At 47.0% G+C, this 22,866-nt stretch overlaps 1 protein-coding gene across 2 annotated transcripts in view; it reads left to right on the top strand.

Moving 5' to 3' along the window:
• Positions 1-21,659, top strand: part of ATG16L2 (autophagy related 16 like 2) — a 586,089-nt gene extending 564,430 nt beyond the window's left edge. Inside the window, exons 17-18 of one of the 2 annotated variants that reach the window (XM_078658598.1) lie at positions 2,576-2,677; positions 21,435-21,659. In XM_078658598.1, the coding sequence (XP_078514724.1) occupies positions 2,576-2,677; positions 21,435-21,528 (196 nt within the window). In that variant the 3' untranslated portion in view covers positions 21,529-21,659. Of the gene's footprint in view, positions 1-2,575; positions 2,956-21,434 lie in introns of those variants that run through there. The other variant, XM_078658597.1, reaches the window with a different exon arrangement.
• Positions 21,660-22,866: the final 1,207 nt, after the last annotated feature.

The following is a 22,866-nucleotide window of genomic DNA, read 5'->3' as shown; positions in this document are numbered from 1 at the left end:
ATGTTTACTTTAAAACATTGATGACTTTGATTTCGGAATTTGAACATATGGATACCATATGAATAAATGTTTTTGCAACATGCATAAAGTTTTGATAGACATTCTTAGAGGCGTTCACGCCCTATAGCTGTGCAGTACAAAGTTCTTGGTTGCCAAGGACTCAATTCATACATGAACAAAATGTGTACCTGCCTTCCCTTTATCTCGAAAAGCAAAGTTTTGCCTGCTGTTGCATTCATAGGAATGTGACATGCTCACACTGTTCGCAACTGCCCTCTGCACTTCCAGTCTTGTGTTACCCATTATCTACATCGCTCCCTTCACCAGCATTTTGGTCATCTCTACCAATCAGTTAGCTTGAGGATCGTATAGTGCTGTCCTATTATGCTTTATAATGTATCACAAAACAATTTCTCTTGGATGACTTCGCTCATTCACCATATCTCACACACTACTGTCCATACACCTACCACATATCCTCAAAATGCTCTTAAGATAGGACCAATCAATCAATTATAAAGATCTGTTTAATGACACAATTAATAAAATAACAATCAGTTCATAAACAAATGTTTCTTTTTAGTTTAAAACAATCATAAAATTAATCATAAAATGATGCTTGTTTTTAACTAAAAAAGTGACCCAGTAATGCAAAGTAGCCACACCGTGACTTACTGTCAGACTACTCTGTCGGGGCATTAGGTGCGCTGGTGTAGGCCACAGCCTTCTGGGCGGAGCTGTGGGCACCAGCATTTATTGTTCTACAAATTAAACACTGAAGTTACTGAAACAGAAGGTCAGGTCTGGATTTCCTCAAGTCACAGAAGGTAGCACCTGAAAATTTCAGAACATGTTCAGAACCGTTCAGGCTCAGCAGTGTGGCACATCGTCATAACCAACACCTAGCACAGTGACTGAACGCTGGTCACTACCAGTTGACATTGGAGTATCCAAGTCCGGGGTACATTTAGATTACCAATAAAAAACTGTTTGCTCGTTTTCAAGATTCACTTACCCGGATATTTGGGTGTGTTTTGTCAGTCACTTTCCTCATTAACATTGTCATAATGAAGACCTACCATGAATATTATGGGAATTAAAGTGTGCTTGTCCCATTATTGTCCTTTGCCACCGCACCTTTAACCTGTCTATTTGTGGGGCTTTGTGTCCCCTTTTACTGTTCAGCACTCTTTTGCTTTGTAGATATTTTTGCTTTACACACTTCTACATGCATGGTCACATTTACTTAGTTAAAAGACAGAAAAGTACGGAGTTCCTCGGTGGCAAATTGGCTACCTTGTGTGTACTCTAGGTAGTGAGGAGGTGGGGAATACCTCCTGTCGGAACTAGGACCCTCACACACCCAGCAAGCTAGGTGTCATGCTTCATCATCTGGGTCTGCTCCTCGTCGAGCCGGCGCTGCAATGCTCGACCGGCACCCATAAAGGGGCTCTTTATTGGAGATCCTTTGTTCCTTGCCGTATAGGTGCCGTGGGTGTGAGGGGCCTAAAAAAGTGTAGATGTGGTATGTGAATGTGAAGAAGGTAAGGGAATCCTTTGTGATTATTTTTATTCTGTAAAGGTTCCAACCAGGTTAAAAAGAATAAGGGAGGCGACTTTTGTTACAATGTGACAAACTTTTCGCTCAACCCCCAGATGGTCAACATGTTTCTCGCCTAAGAAAGTCACTAAGTGCTCAGTTGGCGATTCTTCAGGACCGGGTGACTAATAAAAACTATCTACAGTGGGTGGTGTGGTGCAACGCTACCTACCACTTGCTCTACCCGTGGGTCATTGCCCCGGAGAAAGGCAGCCAACCTAGAGTACAAAAGAAGGAGAATCAAAAACCATGACAAGGTAGTGGCAAATGATCCCAGTTAAATACAGTTGATGTGTCTCACTTTACACATTCTAGAGTCAAACATATAAAAAATTAAAAACACACAGCGCTATCATGCAAACCCATCAAGCTCTGTGCTATATGTTTGACTCTAGAATGTAGGGGTAGAGCAAGTGGTAGGCAGCGTTGCACTGCACCACCCACTGTAGATAGTTTTTATTAGTCACCCGGTGATGAAGAATGACACCTAGCTTGCTGGGTGTGTGAGGGTCCTAGTCCTGACAGGACTGGAGGTATTCCCCACCTCTTCACAACCTAGAGTACACACAAGGTGGCCAACTTGCCACCGAGGAACTCCGTACTTTTCTGTCTATTAGCTTAATTTAGGGCATGTACTTTGGACCTTTATTAAGGCCTGTCCGTCCCTCTCTTTGGTGACTCAGATTTACTTAGTGCCATCAAGCAATTCTACAGAAGATTACAAATCCAGAGTGTTACAGTATAGTCATTGGGACCTAATTTTAAAACAATTGTCAAATAACAACATTGTATAATGTATTAGTACCATGTGATGGTTACCAATATTAAGATAGCTTTAACCACTGTTGCCTTTCTTCGTCTACAGTACCAAAGTGTTCCTTGCAAACCTGGTTTATTAGTGCCTGATATTGTGTGGTTTCTGCTGTTTCTGATTTCCTTGCTCACCTTTTCCTCTTCTATTTGATCTTTCTGTAGCCCCGATGGGAATTATGTGATGGCTGGCTCCTCCGATGGCACTCTCTACATCTGGAATGTCAACACAGGGAAGCTGGAGAAGAGTCTCAACGAGGAGCATAGGTGGGAGATCTTTGTTGCGTACAACAAACACTGCTCCATTATATTGACAGTAGGCCACAGATGTTTTGAGTCTATGATACTTCCTATTGCAGACAGGAGAAACATGATTAAAGGATTAAGGACTCTTAGTTTCACAATATAGACACCATCAATAAATATTAAACACTGTCATCAATAATTTCTTCAAGTAGCATCTGAAAGCCTATAATGAAAACACAAAGATTTGGAAAGCATGTACTCAAAAATATAGGCTACATAATAACCTTCATATGCAAATTTCCCCATGTGCCCCCAAATGTGCTAAAAGTGGGGATTTGCTGTAATATAAAACTAGCAAAAAAAGTAGAGTAACAAACAAAAAAGAAGAGACAAGTAAAATGTACACTACAAAAAGTAGACTACACAAAATGTTTAAAATGTAGTAAAATGAATGAATTAGGAATGGAGCTAGTTTAAAGTTAGGCATAGGTTTAGGTTATGTTTTGGGGTTGAGTGTTAGAGTGTGTTATGGTGTGAGTGATGGTAGGAGGTTAGGGTTGGGATAAGGATAGGAATAGAGTAAGAGGTGTTGAAAGGGAAGGTCTTTGAGTAATAGTTGGGTGTCGGGTTTGAGGCTTGGGTTTACGTAAGGTATAAGGTTAGGTTTAAGTTGAGGGATTTGGTTAGGATTTGTATTAGAGTTGGAGTAATGAACTTTGTATGTCCTTTGTGTTGGTAGATGTTGTGGAATAGGCGTGGACCATGAAACAGCAAGTTACAGCTACAGATTAGAGCAAAGGTTAAATAGATCTATGTAGCATACACAAATGTAAAAATATATTGACTTTTTGTGAGCTTTATGAAAAGTACGTATAAGAGCTATTGGAGCTGCAGCATATCTTTACCATGAAGAAGCAGCAGGCAAGGAATGTTGGATTCCTAGTAGACAGGAGGAGAGAGAAACCCGAGTACAGAATGTAAAAGTGTCCCAATAATCTTGTCTTTTTGTGGGATTATTTGGAGACTGGAGGGAAAGGTGCTATGTTATGGGACCACTCGGAGGGTAGATGGATGAACTGCATTTCACTCATTACTAGAGTATATTTGTTTTGTCTCATTTCTTGCAATGGACACTCTTTTTCTTCCAGTGGTCAAAGCATGCATGATGATGATGAGATTCTCAGGGTGGTGGTGTAGCTGGAAGTGGACCAGCATGTCATTCTCATATATTTGGAGGATATTTTGCTGATGAGTTAGGAGACAAATGTAGATAGTGAATAGCAATGGGGGATGATGCTTGCAGAATGCCTTCGCATGCCTAGTGTCTGGACAAGTTGCCTGACCCAATCCTAACTCCCAATCATAACTTTTTTGTTCAAGCTTTAAAGAAAATACTGTCCTCTTGGTCTAATGACTGGTGTAGACCTCTGTTATGAGGATTCTTGATTCTACTTTCCATGTGTTGTCGATAGGTAAAGCATGGAGAAGTGCCCAGGGCCTGTATTACAGGTCTTACAAACTGCAGGTAGGGATCTGGGTGTACATGGTTTTGTAGCGCCGAAAAACCCTGATCTGGCTAAGCAGTGATTCATAAATATGTTTTCAGAAGTATATAGGAGGCCCGGTGGGAGGTGCTTGATCGTCTTTCATTTGTAGGTGATCGAGCAGTGAGTGGCCACCTCTATTTTTCGTTGAGTCATAATGTAGCATTTATTTCCGTTTTCTTTGAGTCCTTCTTATTTAGTTTGGGGTGGAGGGGCAAGTGGTGTAGTTGATTTTGTCCAATTGCAAGTAGGCAGCAATGCTGCAATAAACTGCAATGCATCAGAGATCGAAATGGTAACAGGCCCTCAACTAAGATGGCCACCATTTGACAATTCTCGTGAGACCTCCCTGTGAAAATGTATACTCTCAGCGTAGGTTAATGTGTGGTATGTTGTTATGTATGATTTTATTATGTGTGTTACTTTAAGTGCTCGTGGTGCCAGTGCTATGGAATGAATAGCTATGTATCATTCTGGTTCCATGGTCAGTTGCGGTGGAGCTGTATGAGAGCAGGCTGCTTCCCTGGCACTCACCTGTTGCATCTTCTTACTTGGATTATTCAAAGAAAGAATTACTACTAAACCATAAGAGCATTGGATTCATTCGCTACAAATTGGCGACGAGGGAAACCAGTGGATTTAAGACGATTTATGTGAAAAGCCGTTATGATCCACCTAGACGAGTGATTGAGGTTTTGAGGAACTCGGTCAGACTAGATGATGGCAAAGTATGGAATCTCAAGAGCATTGCTGTTAATCCTGAGCAGAATGACGTTAGGGGTTCTCAGGAGTTGGTCGATTGTGATGGTTTTGACTGGATTGAGGATCATTTTGAGAATAGTTGTTTGCAAACTCAGTTGGCCGGCGATGTAGGAGACCCATGTGGGCGGTCTAGTGACCATGCTGGGGTGTCCTCTTCCTGTGAGGAGGGGGGAAGGGTTGTAGGTAGTAGTTCCAAGGTGGTGCTGTCGGAAGATGATGGATCTAGGATGGTTAGGTCTGAACTTGGGAAAAGAACTAGAGTGTTAACTGGTTGGCTTAAAGAGTATGTTATGTAGTCAAGTGTATATTATGTTTTTTTAATTTTTGTTATAATGGGGGGATGTGTTATGTTGTTATGTATGATTTTATCATGTGTGTTACTTTAAGTGCTCGTGGTGGCAGTGCTATGGAATGAATAGCTATGTATCATTCTGGTTCCATGGTCAGTTGCTGTGGAGCTGTATGAGAGCAGGCTGCTTCCCTGGCACTCACCTGTTGCATCTTCTTACTTGGATTATTCAAATAAAGAATTACTACTAAACCATAAGAGCATTGGATTCATTCGCTACAATGTGTAATGCTCAATTAAGTCTGGAGGATGATGGCTACCAGCATCAGTACGGGGGACATGATTGATGTGCTGCAGTGCGAGTTGACAATTCAGCAGGTCCCCTTCATGCTGCTGGGATTGGTTTTGCCGGCCCCATTTACAAAATTGTAACAAAGAAAAAAACAATAGATTATAAAAAAAATCGTGTACATGGGGTGCTTGTTGAGGAGTCGTATATAGTTTGTCGCTTTTTTCAGAAAATGTTATGTATCGTTCTTCTTTTATTCAAGAGTTGGATTGGTAATTAAATGGTAAACGAAATGTTATAGTGATGCTAGAGATAATGAAGTCTTGAATATTGTTTATTTATTTTTATTTTTGAAGAGATAGTGCTCTTCCTAAACACAAGATGCAGACAGAGCAGTAAGTTTTCAATGTTGATGTGATTTTTGTAAATGTTGTTTCCGGTATTTCATGCTTCTTTACTTCTTACATCCTCTGTACTGAATATCGAAAACCACAAATGGAAATGTGCAATGTTTCCTTCAGCTGTAGTAAGGAATGGGTTGAGTCGGGATCATGTACCTTCAGCGTGGAAATATTTATGAAAAAGAGATGAACCATGGATACAGGTTTTTTTATAAAGACGGTAAAAATGGGGCCCAATATTGTTTGTACAGCTTTAAAAGAAAGCAATTCTGACATAACCTCCGTGTAGGCTGATGTGAGATGAATCCAGCAGGGCTGTGAAATAGAAATGAAAGCATGAATCATGTGCCTTCGACCTTGAGCCTTTCATTTGAATAATACTTTTGAGGGGTGTGTCGATGGGGTTACATTAATGCAGAATACATTACTTCAAGGGAGAAAGCGTGGTGGGAAACACAGTGTCTACATGTGAACGGTGGAGATTCTGACATTTATGTAAGATGGAGTTTGTGCCATTATGTGATGTTAAGTAGACGTTTTTGCAGAATTTTTCAGTTTATATTTTACATGAAATCATTTTCCCTGCCACAACACAACTTACAGACGGAATACTACACATTCCACACGCACACAATACAACAATTAAGGCAACTCCTACCATAACCGAATTACTCGTGATTTATAACACAGATGCATGCATCATACGACGTGCACTAAACAGCACACAGAACACATATGACAGCACACAAATCACGTACGCATCACACACTATGCATCTGCAAACCCTGCCATCTCTGAATTAAGTTGGAAATGTGTGTTTGGTTCAAAATGTAATCTTCACACCGGTCAGGGTGTGCAAATGTAATTTTTAACCCTTTACTTGCTGCAAATGACAATAGAACATTACACTAATAATGGTGGAAAATTGCTTGACGCCGCTGCAGTCTGTTTGCCCTCCCCCTGGATGGGAAGGTCGGTTATTCGAATAACGGTGAAGGGATCCCGATATTGGGGCGTATGGATTCAGAGGGTAGAGGCCACGAAGATAGCTCCCAGAGTTAGTGTGACGTAGCGTGAAAACAATCCATTGCCTTTTGAAATAGATTATGAACATCCCTGTTAAAAAAAAAAAAAAACACCACCACCATTCGCAATCAATCAGGGTTTGGTAAAGCACACTACTCACTCGCTAGGGTCTCAAGGCACTAAGGGGGAGGTAAGTGTAGCGCTGTTGGGGTCCTCTGAAGAGCCAGGTCAGGTCGCTACTGTCCTTTATCGAAGAGAAGTGAGGGGGGCCCTTGAAACAAGGCAAAGGCACAGTTTGCCTCGATTCTCTCTTGGAAAGGCCCTTTTATGTAGGATTTCGAGAAAAATCCTAGAATAATGTTTTGTAGTTTAAGCCCTTATTAATTGACTTTGACCGGCAGATCGCTCTGAAAGTCAATCAATCAATCAAAGACATTTATAGAGCGCACTACTCACCCGGAGGGTCTCAAGGCGCTTGGGGAGAGGGGGTCCGCTACTGCTCGAACAGCCAGGTCTTGAGCTTCTTCCTGAAGGAGAGGTGGTCCTGGGTCAGGCGCAGGTCGGTCGGGAGGGAGTTCCAGGTCTTGGCGGCCAGGTAGGAGAAGGACCTTCCTCCTGTTGTCGCTCTTCGGATGCGGGGGACGGCGGCGAGGGCGTGACTGGTTGATCGGAGATGGCGTTTGGGAGCGTAGAAGTTGAGGCGGTTGTTGAGGTAACTCGGGCCTTGGTCGTGTAGGGCTTTGTGCGCGTGGGTGAGGAGACGGAAGGTGATTCTCTTGTTGACGGGGAGCCAGTGCAGGTCTCTCAGATGTCCGGAGATGTGGCTGCGTCGGGGGATGTCGAGGACGAGTCTGGCTGAGGCGTTCTGGATCCGCTGGAGTCTCTTCTAGAGCTTGGCGGTGGTTCCGGCGTAGAGGGCGTTGCCGTAGTCCAGTCGGCTGGTGACGAGGGCCTGGGTGACCGTCTTCCTGGTCTCGATGGGGATCCACCGGAAGATCTTCCGTAGCATGCGCAGGATGTTGAAGCACGACGAGGAGACGGCGTTGACTTGTCTGGTCATGGAGAGGGAGGAGTCCAGGATGAAGCCCAGGTTGCGTGCGTGGTCTGTAGGTTTGGGTGCGGTGCCCAAGGCGGGGGGCCACCAGGAGTCGTCCCAGGCGGAGGGCGAGGAGCCCAGGATGAGGACTTCCGTCTTGTCTGAGTTCGGTTTCAGGCGGCTGGTCGTCATCCACTCGGCTACGTCTTTCATCCCTTCGTGTAGGTTGGCTCTGGCGGCGTCGGGGTCGTTGGTCAGGGAGAGGATCAGCTGGGTGTCGTCGGCGTAGGAGATGATGTTGAGGTTGTGTTGGCGTGCGATGGCCGCAAGGGGGCTCATGTAGACGTTGAAGAGGGTGGGGCTGAGCGAGGACCCTTGAGGGACGCCGCAGATGACTTTGGTGGCCTCTGACTTGTACGGTGGTAGGCGGACTCTCTGTTTCCTTCCGTCGAGGAAGGAGATGATCCATTCCAGTGCCTTCTCCTGGATTCCGACGTTGCTGAGGCGCTGAACTAGGGTGCGGTGGCAGACAGTGTCGAATGCTGCGGAGAGGTCTAGGAGGATGAGGGCCGCTGTTTCTCCGTTGTCCAGCAGGGCTCGGATGTCATCGGTGGCAGCGATGAGGGCGGTCTCGGTGCTGTGGTTGGCTCGGAAGCCAGTCTGAGAGGGGTCGAGGGATCCATTCGTCTCGAGGAAGGCGGCCAGCTGCTTGTTGACGGTCTTCTCGATGACTTTGGCTGGAAACGGGAGGAGCGAGAAGGGGCGGTAGTTCTTGAGTTCGGTGGGGTCCGCTGTTGGTTTCTTTAGTAGAGCGCTGAGTTCGGCGTGCTTATTTATTTATTTATTTATTTATTTATTTATTTATTTATTTAATATACTTATAGAGCGCAAGCCTGTCACCCAGAGGGCATCCTGGCGCTTTGATCAGAGAACCACGCACTAGACTAGGGCAGTCGCGCAACCATTACTTAGGGAAAAGGTGTGTCTTTAAGGCCTTTCTGAACGGAAGATAGTCCTTGTAACTCCTAAGAGGGAGTGGGAGGGAGTTCCATAATTTAGCTGCAGCCACCCTGAAAGAGCGGCCACCCATCCTCACTCTTTGAAACCTAGGCACCACCAGAAGGTGAGCCGATGACGACCGCAGAAGCCGTGGGGCCGAATACCATGCAAACATGTTTTGCAGCGGGATAGGGCCCAAAAGGTGTACAGCTCTAAACACCAAGCATGCCGCTTTAAACTGGACCCGTAGATCTACCGGGAGCCAATGCAGATCTCGTAGCGCAAGAGTGGAGGAGCTAGACCTGGGTCAAGAAAGGGCCAATTTCGCGGCCATATTCTGCACCCTCTGAAGCTTCCCAATCAAGTTTTTTGGGGCCCCCAGGAGAAGTCCGTTGCAGTAATCAAGCCGACTTAATATAGTCCCACGGACTACTTCCGGCCTGGCCTGAGCAGGGAGAAGAGGCAAAACTCTACGTAACATGCGTAGCAGCATCATACATGTTCCCGTGGTTTTGTTAACATGTAGGTCTAGTTGTAGATTAGGACCAAACATAACCCCTAAATTGCGTGCTGACTCCGATGCCAGCACTGGATCGGAAAAAGTGCTCGGCCAAAAATTCACGGGTAGAGCCCGCGGGATGCGGTCAGTAGAACAGTGAAGCACCTCCGTCTTCGAGCTGTTGAATTGCAAGGAGTTAGCTCGTAGCCAGTCCGCTGTGGCTGCCATACAGCGATGGAAGGTGCTCAGCGAGACCGCATTATTCCCTTCCAAGGACAACACCAGCTGAGTGTCGTCGGCATAATTAAATGCCGAGACCCCAAAAGATTTTATTAGCTGGACTAAAGGGCGGAGGTACAGGTTGAACAATATCGGGCTGATGGCCGAGCCCTGTGGAACCCCCTGTCCTACTTTCCTTGGCTCCGAGCTGAAAGGCGGAAGTGAAACCAACTGTTGCCTGCCCTCAAGATACGAAATCAGCCAGTCTCTAGCCCCCTCACTGACCCCGCACTCCTCCAACCTCCGGACCAGGGTCCGATGGCAGACCGTGTCGAACACGGCCGACATGTCGAGCAGCACCAGAAAGGCTGCCCAACCACTGTCGACACGCGAACGCAGATTGTCCAACACGGTCACCAGTGCGGTCTCCGTCCCATGTCCAGGTCGGAAGCCAAACTGGGCCTCGTCGAACCATCCGATGTTTTCCAGGAAGCCAGAGAGAGAGCGAGTTACCCACTTTTCCAGGATCTTGATCGGAAAGGGAAGCAAGGAGATCGGCCTGTAGTTGGAAAGACAAGCCGGATCCAAAGTTGGCTTTTTTAGCAGAGGCGACACCACTGCTAACTTCCAGCTTTCTGGGACCGACGCCGACTCCAAGGATTGGAGACAGATCGAAAACAGAGGCGGGAACAGTTCTTCATGAAAGGCCTTCCAAAACTTGGGGGGCAGCGGATCAAGAGGAGACCCCGATGACACCGAGTAAGCAATCTTACAGAATTCTTCAAAGGAAGGGAGGGGAAAAGAATTCAGCCGTGATATCCTGGGTGAAGTGGTCGAGGCACCCGACCCGAGGGCAGTGGTAGCCGTCTGGGGTCGACTGGGTAAGCTACCCGGAGCTCCCAGATCAAAGACACCAGTGCGCGTCTGGGGTCGACTGGGCTGCTCCCCCGGAGCTCCCACACCAACCGGCTGGGGTCGACTGGGTGAGCTGCCCGGAGCTCCCAGATCAGAAACACCAGTGCGCGTCTGGGGTCGACTGGGCTGCTCCCCCGGAGCTCCCACACCAACCGGCAGGGGTCGACTGGGTGAGCTGGCCGGAGCTCCCAGATCAGAGACGCCAGTGCGCGTCTGGGGTCTAGCTCTCCGGGAAGGTGGCGGTGTCGAAGGAGGTGTTGATGATGTCCCGCAGGTGGGGTGCGATGACGGCGTCGGCCTTGTTGAAGACGTGGTGAGGGCAGGGGTCGGTCGGAGATCCGGAGTGGATAGAGTTCATCGTGCGGATGATGTCTTCTGTGTTGATCGGGGTCCAGGCGCTGAGGGTGGTGGTGGGGGGCGTTGGTGCGGTCGTGGGGAGCGTTGGTGCGGTCGTGGGGAGCGTTGGTTGTGTGCTGAAGCTGTTGTGTATGTCGGCGATCTTGTTGTGGAAGTAGGAGGCGAGGGAGTTGCAGAGGTCTTGCGATGGGGTGATGTTGTTGGATCCGGCGTTGGGGTTGGAGAGCTCTTTCACGATGTTGAAGAGTTCCTTGCAGTTGTGTGCGTTGTTGTCCAGCCGGTCCTTGAATGCTGTTTTCTTGGTGGCGTGGATCAGTTGATGGTGCTTTCGGGTGGCGATCTTGAGGGTGGTCATGTTGTCCGGTGTTGGCTCCCTTCTCCAGGCTTTCTCGAGGGCTCGGCAGTTCTTCTTGGAGCTCTTGAGTTCGTCTGTGAACCATGGGGCCTTCTTGCTGCCGGGTCTGCTGGGCGGGGTCTTCAGTGGGGCGAGTTCGTCCGCGCAGTTGCTGATCCACTTTGTGAGGTTGTCGGCGGCCTGGCTTGGGTTCACTGAGCTGGCGGGAGGGTGCTGGCTCAGGGAAGCGGCGAGCTGGTCGGCTGTGATCTTGTTCCAGCTTCTTCGTGCAACCTGTTGCTGGTGGTGGTGGATCGTGGTTCTTCTGAAGGTGAAGTGGATGCAGCTGTGGTCCGTCCAGTGGAGTCCGGTGGCATGGTTGAAGGCGATGTCTTTGCTGGATGAGAAGACGGCGTCGAGTGTGTGTCCGGCGAGGTGGGTGGGGGTGGTCACCAGCTGCTTGTGTCCGAGGTTGGCGAGGTTGTCAAGCAGGGTGGTGGTGTTGCAGTCGTTGTCGTTCTCCAGGTGGAAGTTGATGTCCCCCAGGAGGATGTAGTCGGCGGAGGGGAGGGCGTGCGGGCTGATGAAGTCGGCGATGTCTTTGCTGAATGGTGTGCGTGGTCCCGGGGGTCGGTAGATCAGGGTGCCTCTGAGGGTGGTCTTGGGGTCGGTGTGGATCTGGAAGTGCAGGTGTTCGGCGATTGTCAGGGTGTCGTCGGTGTTGGTCATGATGCGGATGGTGTCCCTGTGGATGATGGCGATGCCTCCTCCAGTCTGGTTGTCGCGGTCTTTCCGGGTGATCTTGTAGCCCTCTGGGATGGCGATGTCGGGCGCTGAGGAGTCGTTCATCCAGGTTTCCGTGAGGAAGGCAACGTCAGGAGCTGTGGTGTCGAGGAGGTTCCAGAGTTCGATGGCGTGTCTGTGGACGGAGCAGGTGTTGAGCAGGATGCACTTGAGGTGGTTGCTGCTGGTGTTCGGCTTGGTGGGTGCAGGTGCGGTGTAGGTCCGGATGCAGGTGAACTTGCAGGCGTGGCAGCTGAAGGGTCCGTGGGTGCGTCTCGGGGTGGCTCGGTAGCATCCCGGGATTCGGCCGGTGTTGAGTGCGTTGAGGGTGGCGGCGTCGAACGTCCGGCGGATGGGGTGGCCTCTGCGGGGGCCAGGGGACTTGGCACTGGGCGCAGACGGGCTTACCTTTGGCGCGCCTTCGGCGCACAATCGGCGCGCCCGCTGCGCGTGCACGCTGCGCGTTCGCCACTCTGCCATATGAGGAGAGTGGGGGGGGGCGGAGCGAGGGAGGGGCAGCCGGGAGGGGGAGCTGGGTGGCGAATGGGGAGGGCGAGCGAGGGAAGGGGGCGGGGCCGCAGGGGGGCAGCGGCGGGGATGTGGCGGGGAACGCGGCCGGGGCTGGGCGAGAAAGAGGGGGGGAGCCCAGGGGGCAAGGGCAAACGGCGGGAAAAAGACGAAAAAAGGCGGCGAAGCAAGCTGGTGGCAGGGGGCACAGGAGATCCGCGGACCAAGCGGATCCGGCGGACGGGGCACAGCAGTGAAGCACAGGGCACAGCTCAGGGCAGAGGCGGCACCAGGGGACGGGCTCACTCACATGGAGTGTGCTCGGGGGGTGACCTGCCCGGAGGGACAGTGTTCACAAGCCGAATCATGGCTGGAGGTATCTTAGCGTGAGTCTGCCTGTGTTGGGGGCTTTGATTCCTTGTCTCATTTTCTTTCTATTTTTCAGCCCCCCAACCTCCACCTCAAGGAATCCCTGGCCCTCCCAAGGGTAATTCACACTACCAGGCCCTCTACTTTAATATCATGGTTTCTAAATCACAAATTTTTAAAGGCACTCTGGTCTACCATCCACCCGACCCTCGTGCCACTTTTCTACAAAACTTCAGTAGCCTATTAGAGGCTAATATTCTTTGTAACAACTACGCAGTGTTTGGTGACTTTAATTTCCAGCTAGAGGTCTTAGAAGATCCAGATACCACTCCTTTCTCCAGACTATATCCGCCTTCGGCTTGGCACTATTGGTTTATGGTCCCACTCACTCAGCAGAACACACATTAGATGGCATTTTTACTAAGAGTCCCTCAATACACTTCTTAAGATCCCTTCCATTAGCATGGCCAGATCATAGCGCCATCACATTCTACCTCGACAGTAATTCATCTTCTCATCCTCCTCAAGTCACTCATAACCTTATCGTAACCCGTGCTTGGCATAAAATTGATGCGGGCAACCTAGCCTCCTGTCTAGCAGACTCTTACCCCATTCTCTCCGATGATCCTTACACAGCCATTTCCCAGAATGCCAGGGGCGAACCTTGCCTGAGAGGTCAGCGGTGTGCACCCACATCCTGTTGTCTATTTAAAGTACTGCCGTGAGTCATTGAGCTGACGAGCTCGTGGATGAAGCACCTGCGCGCCAGTCAGAGGTACCGGACCTGATATCATTTTTAGCAGCCTACTCAGCAAACCCCAAAATACAAGACTGTATTCTCTACTGATGACGGTTAATAAATCAGAAACACGTGTCTAGAGATCAGCACTATCTGCTCCAACCTTGGCAAAATACTTGAAAATATCGGTGCGAGCTACAAGAGACTGCGTTTCCCAGAATGCCAGGGGCGAACCTTGCCTGAGAGGTCAGCGGTGTGCTCCCACATCCTGTTGTCTAAGAAAAACAAATGGCACCAGGAATACAATGAAGCTGAAACGGTCAAGTAGAAGTCCTGCCTGGCTATTTGTGAAACCAAAATCTTTACAACAGACTGTCTATTTTACTCAGAAAATTGAATCAGCCGAGAACTTTTCCTAACAATCACTAAACTTACAACAAACTCTGACACAAAATCAAATACATCTAGCCAATCCCTTTGCAATGATGTGGCTAGTTTTTCCTTTAATAAAGTTGAAAAAATCTTTAGCACCTTTGTCTTCAGACAGACTCTATTCCCTGGCTTTCAGACCCCTTCTAGCCCTTTCTTAGCTGATTCCATCTTTGTGGCCTTCACTCCTCCGACCACTGACACATTTTCAGATTGGTCAAAGCGGCAAGATCTGTCCTCTGTCCACCCGGAATCACTACCCTTGTTGCAGATACTATCGCCCCAGTCTTATCAAATATCTTTCAACTTGTATTTGATTTGGGCTTCTTTCCAACTAGGTGGAAGAAGGGCTCAGTCCGTCCTCTTCATTAAAAAATCTTCCTTGGACCTGGCTGATCCAAATAACTATTCGCCGATATCTTGTCTCCCCCTGCCGGGAAAGATTATCGAAATAGTAATGAACTCTCAACTTACTGACTTCATTCACCTCAATAACCTTTTAGATGGCATACAATTTGGGTTCCGTTATAATCATAGTACGGAAACTGCTTTAATCAAGGCCACTGAAGAAACCAAGATGACCTTAGATGCTGGAGGTAATTCAATCCTGATTCTTTAGATTTGTTCGCGGCGTTTGATACTGTTCATCACAACAAATTGTAATCCAGCCTGGCTGAGATTGGTATCACTGCCTGATATTTGTACCTCTGCCTCTGCCTGGCAACTACTTAGCTTGTTATTATCAGGATAAGAATAATCCGTCCAACTGGACAACTTCATCTCTCTGCCGTTCTCTCTTCCCTGTGGAGTTCCGAGGCGATCCGCACTTAGTCCAACGTTGTTCAACATTTACGTTACCCCTCTGGCTGAGCTAGTTAAATCTTTTGGCTTTGCCATTACCTCTTATGCTGAAGACCCACTTTGTGGTCTCCATTGGTAAGGAGGGTCCCAACTAAGGCACCAGGTTTTCTAGCTGCATGCAGGTTGTTCGTAATTGAATGTCAGACACCTGCCTCCAGTTAAATCAGGTAAAGCTGAGGTTCTATTTTCGGTGCCATTTCTTCATTCGGGTCACATGCCTGGTGGCCCCAAGAGCTCGGTCCCCTTCCCACGCCAGTCAGTAAAACCCAGAATCTGGTTGTTTTGATAAATTACAAACTCTGCCTCACTGATCAAGCCAACGCAGTCTCTTCTAAAGATTTTTATACTTTGAAGATGATAAACTTTTTCCTTTCATTCCATCACATCTGCAAAAAGCATTAGGTACCTCTCTGGCAATTTCCAGACTTGATTATTGCAACACACTTTATCTCAATGCTCATCAACACGCGATTAATAAGCTACAAACGCTACAAAATACTGTGCCTCATCTTCTCCTTAACCTTCGAAAACACCAATCGGTGTCCAAACACTTGAGGACATTTCATTGGCTGCCGATCAGGCCCAGAATTATTTTCAAGGCTCTCGTATCACCTATAAGGCCCTACATGATCAAGGGCCTGCCTTTTTGAAGAGGAGCTTTAACTGGTACAAGCATAACCGGCGTCTCAGATCCTCCGCAGCCAAATCTGTGATTGTGCCCAAATATAATCAGGTGTGATGGGGAGGCCGCAGCTTTGGGCTGGGTGCCTCCACTATCTGGAACAAGCCCCCTCCATATTAAATCATCCACGACTCTCCTAGCTTTCAGAAAAGCCCTTAAAACCTGGCCATTCAATCCTGTATAGGTATTCGATTCTCGACAGGTTTTCCATTTACGCTCACAGTAGCCATCGCCAAGACACCTATGGGTATTTGTGCACTTAACAGCTCATTTAACATAACATAACATAGAAAAGTGTCCATTTATTTGGGGGTTTAACCTGATGCTGTTGTTTCTACCCACCCACAGAAAAACAGCAGGGTGCCCTATGACACACATAACAACAAAAGACAGAAAACGCCAGGTCCCACTAGCGGATAATTAATTGTCAGACTGCGAAATGCTACACAACCTGAAAACTGTTTTGCATTCCCAAGAAAAGGGAAAGGTATACATTTGTACAATTAGATAATAAATAGTTTAGGAGTGGTTTATTTTATTTTCTTCCTACAGCAAAGCAGTTCCTAACATGCAGATCTAAATGGAAAAGACACGTTGCCTTTTGATACTTAACTAAAGGACTTTCTGTGCCCCATTTTTCCTAATTCACAAGATGTATGCATATTTAGATGGGTGCCTGTGTCGTTTTTGGGACTTCTGCTGGAGTAATGTGTAGTCTGCAGGACACTGTTTCTGAGATTGATAAAATTGAATATATTGTCTTGACAACTAGGGACTCCTGCTATTTTCAATGCAACAGAAGAATGAAATATGTTATGTCGAATATATCAAGCGCTACATAAGACACGTTTGTATATATTTCTTCCATGAAAAAAAGATTCAATCGACTTTAAAGGTACAGTGCAATGTGGATTGCAACACATAAAAAATGAACAAGTCTCAAGTTACAGCTTCACATCAGTTAAGATCTATTTGTAAAAGATTATTGCAAATCATAGTGCTATATAAATATCTTAATTATTTTTCAATATAGCAGGGAATCCTGGCTTCCTGATAACCATTCGGAAATGGATAAAAATGTATTTTGCATTGCAAGTGTGTTTTTGTCACAAATGCTATAAACTGATGTGTAGCAGTACAATTGATGTATAGTTTAACCCAATAGCTGCTGAGGCTTTTGCACCCCAGTGCTAAACCCTTCTTTTGCTAATTGGGGTACTTCAAACTTACGCATCTGTAACTTTTTTTCCAAGTAAAGTATCCACACCAACTCTGTATCTTTTTTTCCCCAACATCTTGGGGATTCTAGTGATATCCAGATTTTGTGGATTCCCCTGTAGGAGATCTAAGAATATAGCTACATTTTGAGTTTTTTGGGGGGGAAAGATAGGAAAAAAGTTTTATCCAAAAATAGCATCAAAGAAAGGTTTGCTGTGCTAAAATCACCATCTTCTCTGGAGGGTACTGCCTTCATCCCATTGTGGAAGTTGCTCTTAGTGGCTGGAGGGTCATCGGTGAGGGAGAGAGTCAGCTTTGTGTCTTTGGCGAAGGAGACGATGTTGAGTCTGTGGTTTCTGACAATGGTTTATGAGCCCCCTGCACACTCCTCATCTTTAGCTGGCAGGGATCTTAGTCCTATGGGTGGGCAGACCACGAGCTTCATGCACCTATGGAGAGCCTGAAATTCGAGCTCAAAGACAGCTGAGACTCCATCTACGGTAACGACAATACCAGTGGCACTAGGTACCTCCAAGACATTAGACTAAGGGCGGAATTATGACTTTGGCCGTTTGGCAGCGGGCCGCCACACCAACGCATCGCTGCCACACCACCAAAGCCGCACTGACACTCCATGCCAGATTAGGAGGTTTTCCCTGGTCTGGCGGGTGATGCCTTAGCGTTCCTAGGCAGTGAGCCTTAGCAAGGCTCCGCAGTTGGAACGCCAAAGCAAGTTCCTGCAATGCCATGCAGGACCTGGGCGTGCATGCACATGGGGGGGGGGGCACACCATGTGCCCCCTGCATACATTCCCAAAGCCCTGAGGCACTAGGGGGGCCTGTAGGGCCACCTTAGTTTCCTCACCGCCAGTTTTCATGGTGGGCTACCGCCATGAAAACTGTGGTGGGGAAGAAACTTCTAATATGCTTGGCAGTGCTACAGAGGCACCTCCAGCATATTGCGGGCCTCAGATCGCTGTAAGACCATCGATCCCTGGCGGTAGCTGTGGTCCTATGGCGTTCTGACCTCACAATAGAGCCATCGGACCACTGTAGTCATAATCAGGCCCTTTGCCAGTGCTTAGCATCTCTGTAGCGGGGGTTCCCTGGTGCAAGGCCACATTTCTAGCCATAGGGGCATTAAAAGAGTAGCAGCTGGAGCATTGTGATGCCTGATCTTCATAGGAAATGTATAATCTCTATTGCAGTAATTTATGGAAAATGTTCAGGCCTCCAGAGAAGAGTCACATTTATATGTGTACTTATGGCACGGGAACCCAGGCCAATAATTATGTAGCTGAGAACTTTCTGCACACAAGGGGGTACCAGTAATAGTCACTTTGGTATTTCTTTTGGGATGTAAAAAACGCCACAAGGAAGTGCACAATACCCAAGGCTTTCACTGACGATCTAGTCCCAATACAGCATTTTATCATTTTGATATCACTCCTCACCCCGCCTTCACAGATGTGCACATCATCCTGCTAGTCTCACCTGTTAGAACTTATTTCCTCAAATATGTTGTGGTTGTCCAAATTAACACTGCAAATAACGTAGTAGTATATGCACACATCACTAATAAGGTAGATGAACAGAGGTAGGACTGGTGAAATTCGACCTTTTTTTATCCTGGCTGTGGAGAAACATTTGGTTTGAAAAGTGTAGACTAGGGAAAAGACTGTTTTTCGTGCACATCATAGAAATAAATGTATGTGTCTGGGATCCCTATGTGTCCATGGACTACAAATGCGGTCTACTTTACGTGTGTAATTTATATAGGGTTCCAATTGGCTGTCACCCTATTGTTGGTTGCAAGTGTCGCAACATAGACGGCTGCTATTTGGCATTCTGATTGGCTCGTTCCAATTGTGCTTGTAACAAATCACAACAGCCCTGTAACAATCTATTTGATACCGCCTGCATTTGGCTGTTTATTTTTCCTAGTTCCTGGTAAACAGAAGTAGATCTTTCAAAAAAGGCTGATTAATGCCAGGTTTAATTTCTTTATACCACGAAGTGAAAAAAACAGTACTTCACACAGCCCTAAATAGCGCACCACCAAGATTTTTGTCTGGGGTCAATAATTCATTCTTTGAGCATGAATATTGACTTCATATATACCAATATACAAGATCCTAGGAAATTTGTAGTTTTTTGATCCTCAAATGTTTTAGAGCTCCATAAGTCACCCTATCCTAACATATTAACTTAGCATTGGTCTTAGTTGGTGTCAACTCCTCTCCCATTTGCAACTGTGGCTTGCAAGAACCACAGTCTCTAACATCCTTCCAAACTCTGCATGCAGTTGGCTGTGTATTTATATCAGCAATGAATCAACAATTTATATAGTGCCCAAAGCTCATCTTAGATCAGTGAACACATCCTACCTGTTAGCCAGGTACACCAATGCCCTGAGGGAAATGGTGCAAATCTATTTCCTGATCACCTTATGGACAACTTTGCTGTGGTGGTCGGAGATGGACAAAATGCAGCAAAGCAGATCGGAAGGGCGGGCGTTGACACTGGGGACTCAGTTGAAGGTCCATGGGTCAGTTAGATGCCATGCCTGGCTCCTCTCAAAAGGCTCCTGAGGAGATAATGGGCATACTCTTTGATGGTTCCTGCCTCTTCGTCGAAAAAGCAGACTGATGCCCTGAGCAGTGTAAGCAAAGTGGAGCAATGGCTTGACCCTAGGGCTCGCTTCCTCTTCCCATCATTTTCATGGGCTGTACTGCAAATGTTGTAGCTACTCGCGGTAAATGCCTTTTCACCTGTGCTAGTCCTCCAAGCTAGTCGAGCAAATACACCAGTTCCTCTGACATAAGGGAGGCCGAAGGTGGATTAAAAAGCCCTCAGATTAAGCATCACTGCCCCCTCTCCCACACCTGCCAGAAAACCACTTCTGTGTACCAACAAGGAAACACACATGGCCTGTGTGGGAGAGGGAAACACATGGCCTGTGGGGTAGGGAAACATACATGTCCTGTGGGGGAGAAGGTGTCAGAACGGGCTAGTGGGTCATACCGATAATAGAAATAGATGATGCCCTTCCTTTATTACAGTTTCACCCTCCCATTCCCCATCTTTTCCTCCCACTCAGATGAGCATCTTTGCATTCTTCAGCAACATGTCCAGGCCCTTACAAACAGAATATTGAGTAGGAGTGTTACTTCCTTGTGGTTAAAAAGGATGGCTAGCTGCATCCCATTTTAGACCGCAGGTCCTTGAATACTTTTCTCTAGAAGGACCAATTCAATATGTTATCCTCCATAAGCCTTCTTCTGGCTCTGCAACAAGGCTACTTATTGTGTCTCCCAACTTGTTAGATGCGTACTTTCATCTTTCGATTCTACAGTCACATGGGAGATATAGCTTTGTGGGAGGTCCCATCCACTACCGATTTGCAGTCCTTCGGTTGGGATTGCTATCGACCCCAATGGTCTTCATCAAGGGCATGGCAGTGGTTGCAGCACATCTGCACAGGTCCGGAACAGAAGTATTCCCATACCTCTGCTGTCTGCTGAAGGCGTCTCACTGCAGCTGGTGTCAAACCACTTAAACGCAGCAACCACGTTATTTGACCTGGGATTTTTCACCAGTCTGCCTGTGTTGCTCCTGGAGCCCTCACGTTGCCTTCTGTTCACGGAGCAGTGCCCAACACCACTCTTCTCAGAGCTCTCACTCCTCCTCATAGGATATGGAGCATTCAGTATATGATTCTGATATTTCGGGAAGGGACTCTGATTCCAGCCGTCACGGTCCTTACCCTGCTAGTTCTTCTGACTTCTTGTACCCTCCTGATCTCACATGCATTCTGACACATGCAGACTGTATAGTAGCGTCTTCACCTGCAATGGTTCTAACATAAGGGCCATCTAACAAACTGGGATTTGCCGAGGCCTTGGAGACGACACAAGCGAAGAGCAAAGCAATCAAAATTCAGGAGCATTGCACCAAATTCAATGATGAGTAATTGTTCCCTGGACCTAAAAGCTGGGAAACAGTTCTGTGGATGGGGTAACAAGGTAGATCATGTGTGTTTCTTCAAAGTGATCAGTGGACACCTGTTAGCTATTTTTAACTGGACAAACCTCATTTCTGTTGCAAATAAGCCAAGGTGTGTCATTCAGTATGTGCCTGACTGCATACAGATAAAATGCTAACCTGTAGGCATCTTCAGTCATCTGTGTGGATTCTTCATAGCAGCTAGATACTACAAACAAGGGCAGCGAAAAGAAAGAGAAACCCAAGTGCAAAAATAAGTGCGATGCAGGAGCCTAATTTAAATACTTAGAAGCTTACTCCTATGGGAGAAGCCAAGTGAACAGCGATACCTACTGATGAGAGATATCTTTCAATGCAGTGACTAAGCCCCAAATAGAGTGAAACAATTCGTTTGTTGAAAGCCATTTGAGGTAAAAACGCGCCAGCTCTTTAATTCTTCTCTGTCTCAGATAATGTGTTATTTTGTTTCAATTTCCCATTTTGCATTTGTGCTCATTTGTTGCATTTTCTCAACAGGTCCTCAGTGAACGCCGTCGCCTGGTCTCTTTCAGGAGAGTATGTTGCCAGTGTGGACCGGTCAAAGAAGGCTATCCTCTGGAGCGAGTTCTAAAGCTTGTGCCATGCATCCAATCTTAAATCTCGTTCTGTGCAAGGATTCAACATCAGATCCACATCTCATCATGTGCCAGGGCTCCAGCTGGACCCACTTCTCATCGTATACAGTGACTCCATATCGGATCTGCGTCTGATCCGTTGCAAGAACTCCAGCCAGAGCAACACCTCATCCTGTTCACGGGCTCATGATTGTATCCACATCCCGTCATGTGAGAGGGCTTCAGAAGATACACCCCATCCTATGCAGGGGCTATGCAGGGGCTCACCCTATATAAGGGCTCCATCTGGATCAACCACTCATCCTGAGCAGGGGCTCAAGATCAGGTACACACCTCCTCATGTGGAAGAGTTCCAGCCGGATCCACCTCTCATTGCGTGCAAGGACTCCAGGTTAGATTTAGCGTTGATAAGTGCCACATTCCCACTGAGTGGGACTAGGAATTTGTGGACACACATTCTCCAAAGGAAAAACATAGATTTAGGAGATAGTGATGGCTCTTTGGGAAGCAACAAGAATAATGTAACTAAAGCGCTGGACGTGACCTTTCCACCCATCCTTCCTGTATAAACGTGGAGGCCTCCTCTTAGGAGGTATTCGTTTTGCCAAGAGAGAGCTGGTTTCTTTCATTGAACTACTTGCAATCTGGTTGTAGGAGCTGCAGTCATACAGGACTGAGGTGGTGGCTGTGCCACATAACCCCATCTGCGATATTGTTAAAGACTACTCGTGCCTTATGGAGAAAATGATGTTCAAATTCTTTTCCGTTGGAGCTTCCATCCGCATAGGTCCATCGAGCTGGGCATTGTACTGTAGGACAATTAAGGGAATCACGTTAAGGAAATTCTGTGGACACTTCTAGGATGTATTATTTAGTTCTGAGCGAGAGCTGGGGTTTCTTGTTGATCCACTTGCAACTCGCATGTTCGAGCTGTGGTGGTGGCTGTGCCAAAGCACTCCGGCAATCTTATACTTGATTGATTTATCATGCTAAAATGCATACGCAGATTAATTTCTGGCAGAGCTACCATCCACATCAATCCAGGCACTTTATTGCAGGAGAAAACCAAGGAATAACACTGTCTAGCTCCCAAGGCCACTCTGAGGAGTTTTTTTAGACTTAAGATGTTGAGGTACAGGGTTGGACTTTCTTATAGGACAATCAGACAGTGACCGAGATGCTGGTCTGATAGGTCATTATGTGTATGGTCTAGTGGGCTAGTTTTTACGTTTCATTTCCCTGATTGATATAACCACAGATGCATGCATTCTCCCTTTCTGTGCCTAAGATCTATAAGGCACATCTTTCCAAGTTCAAAACTGCCCTATTTATAA

This window comes from Lissotriton helveticus, chromosome 8, assembly GCF_964261635.1.
Source record: "Lissotriton helveticus chromosome 8, aLisHel1.1, whole genome shotgun sequence".
Lineage (NCBI taxonomy): Eukaryota > Metazoa > Chordata > Amphibia > Caudata > Salamandridae > Lissotriton > Lissotriton helveticus.
Note: the sequence above shows the minus strand (reverse complement) of the source record. Positions and strands in the feature narration are given on the sequence as shown.